The sequence below is a fragment of the Apium graveolens genome, chromosome 3 (assembly GCF_009905375.1).
Source record: "Apium graveolens cultivar Ventura chromosome 3, ASM990537v1, whole genome shotgun sequence".
Taxonomy (NCBI): Eukaryota; Viridiplantae; Streptophyta; class Magnoliopsida; order Apiales; family Apiaceae; genus Apium; species Apium graveolens.
In genome coordinates this window covers 29,339,457-29,342,505 of record NC_133649.1, presented here as the reverse complement: position 1 = coordinate 29,342,505, position 3,049 = coordinate 29,339,457, and the positions used below count along the sequence as shown (strand labels likewise).

The 3,049-nt window shown below is 36.3% G+C and overlaps 1 protein-coding gene across 1 annotated transcript; it reads right to left on the bottom strand.

The window, feature by feature from the left end:
- Positions 1-514: 514 nt before the first annotated feature.
- LOC141712028 (F-box protein At1g49990-like) lies at positions 515-2,201 on the bottom strand. Its single transcript, XM_074514790.1, has one exon. The coding sequence runs from the start codon at positions 2,152-2,154 to the stop codon at positions 721-723; it is 1,434 nt and encodes a 477-aa protein (XP_074370891.1). The 5' UTR covers positions 2,155-2,201; the 3' UTR covers positions 515-720.
- Between the last annotated feature and the right edge of the window lie 848 nt (positions 2,202-3,049).

The following is a 3,049-nucleotide window of genomic DNA, read 5'->3' as shown; positions in this document are numbered from 1 at the left end:
CACATGGTAAAATACATTTCAACGGATATTTGGATTTACGTAACAGCATATTAATGTAGCAGAGGTGAAATCTAAAAAATGTGTACAGAGAAATTATGATTATTTATCATTGAGCCCCAATCTGAAACTAGAAAAAAGTTAAACCCGCATCTATGCCTTTTGTTTCAATATCAAGCCAAGCTAAAGCGACTATCACATTCCTATCTTCATGAACTTTCCATCTTTACATCTGTTTCAACAGCCAGTCCCCTATATGTACAAATACTTCTTAACAAATCTATGCAGGATTTGGTATTTACTCGAAGGGATAGCATGGCAGGCAAACATACAAGGACATTTGCAGGCAAACACATACAAGGACATTGGCATGCAAAAAACCACAACAGGCAAAAATATAAGGACATTTACATGGAAAAAACCACCGCATAAGAGCACATACTCCAGTATAAAATAATCAATGCATATAGACCACAATGCTTGACCAAAACAAGCATAAATGGAAACAAACAAAACATAGTTTCCAAAACCGTTTCATTTAGAGATGCAAATAACTTGTCTAGTCATGAACTACAAATTGAAATATTGTACCCCTAGGGTACAGAAAGCATAAGATGATACGGATAAAAGTTTACAGTTGAAACAGTTTATTGAAGTATGGGGAAAAACCATTAGCTAACGACCACACAACAATGGTAAACAAGCAGGTAATTAGACGAATAATCATTTGCCACGTACTAAAGAACGCTTGAGCGACTTCTTAGCAGGGCGAGGAAGCGGTGTCGGCCACATCGGAGGCACAACTGGGACCACTACACGCCAAGAGAGGTCTTCAACGACATCATTAGCCTCACAAGTGACATCCAACCGTCTAGCTTGGACGTTATACGTCACAATACAAGACCCTTCCTCGCAACGCATATACACAACATTAGCATCAAATGGGTGGAAGGACAGAGGAAAAAAGGTTGCCGTTGGCAACAAGTTACTTAAACTGTCATCATCCGAACAGAGATCACTACGGGTTACTTCAAACTCCATAACCCATTCCCCTTTCTCGTAATTTTCGAGAGTCCACATGCTAAAACAAATGACTGCTGAAGGCTCCGGAGCTACTCTAAAATATCTCAACTTTCCCTGGCTCACGTTGCATAACCAATAAACGCTATCATGCTGCTCTTCATTCTCACTGTCATTCTTGCCATATGGAAACTGAATTAACTGGCAACGTTTACTATTCTCGTAAGGGTCATAAGCCACCATCCCATTGCCATGTACAAACCAATGCAGTATTCCATTAAAATTAATCGGTCCAACGCCACGCCTAAGCAACCGGATCTTTTTAGGGAAAACTGGTGTATGAGCCGTCCACACACCAGTTTCAGACGAGTACGTCTCCAGATTAAGATAGGACGAATATCCCGAGATACGCTCAACACGAACAGCCCTATAGCTCGTAACAACGTTATCCTCATTCACCCTGCTCACAAGCCCCTCTCCATAAAACACCGGATGATGATCCAAAGAATCCTGCCTCCACCTAGGAAGGCTAGCCCACTGCCTAGTCACCGGATCACACACATAATAAACCAAGGGTCCCAACAAACAAAACATAACCAACCCATTACTCACAGCCAACACCTTAAACTGATCAGACTGTTGTTGCTCTTCAAAACTAGACAGAAACAACACCGAAAACTCTTTCGAAACATACACATCAGGCCTCAGCCTCCTCAAAACCTCCTTAAATTCAGGCACATAAACATACCGATAAAACAACCTAAACGGCAAAGCAGCATTCAACCTCATAGAAACATAAAACCTCGAACACGAAGGATGCGAAATCATACTCAACCACTGCTTACAAACACACTTATATCGAAACATAGATCTAACAGGCAACCTTATCAAAATCTCCAACAACAAAGAATCAGGGAAATGAGAAAGATCATAAAAGAAATCAAGATCCATACCAGACAATTCATTCTTATAATCATCTTCATCACCCTTTAAAGTCCCAGAATGAGTTGCATAAAATCTCCTATGTTCTTGTCTCCTCCTTCTTGATCTCCTGATTCTCGCAGGGGGAACATTAATTAATCCATGTGGGTGTTCTCGATTTTCTTCGCCGCCGTTATCTCCGGCGGCTCCGTTCATTTTTTCTGAATTTTAGACAAGACCCTCTAGGCCTAGGTTTGTTTTTATAAATATCACCAGATTTTAAGACAAGAAGCCTAGCTACTTCAGTTAAAAGTTAAAATTAAACTTCAGTTGCCAAAAGCACGGTGAATTTTAGAACAGTTACTGTACTGTGTCCGTATCTTATATTACCTTGTTTTCTGTGTTTTAGTAAATTGTTAAGATTTGTCAGCTTTTTAATATTAAACTTACCCCAACTGGAAATACCGGATTTAACTATATCGTTTGCTTTTTTATTTCTTTTCATCTTGAGACAAGGTCGATACTATAATTTTACGGTGCTACATTTTCTATAGTTTTGAATCGAACATGTATTTTCCATAAAACCTTTTATTTTATTCTAAGAATTTGGTATTCAATAACCATTTTCAGAAACTATACCTCTTTTTACCAATTTTCTCTGATAATAAATTTTAATATAATTAATATACAAAATATTATATTCGGTAGAAGAAATTTAAAAATAAAATAATCATTATCTTCTAGAAAAAAAATAACAACAAAATAACCATTTATCAGAAACATGACTAATTGTTTGCAATATTAACAAGAAAACAATATATCTTTTTTTTTGGATATCGTATAACTCAATGCACTACAATATCCGAAAATTGACTCTAATTTAATTAATAATTATACTGATATTTTTTTAACTTTCCCTAAACTTTCGCAAGTTGGTTAAGTTCATACATATAATATAAAGATATCAAAATTTTTAATTTGATTATTAAATATATGAATCAACGTATTGTCAAAAAGATCAGTGTTATTTAATATATGGATTAATGGTCACCGTTAGATTGTTTATTTAACGAATCATGTTATAACTTTATTTCGTATGACCCTTCTAAAA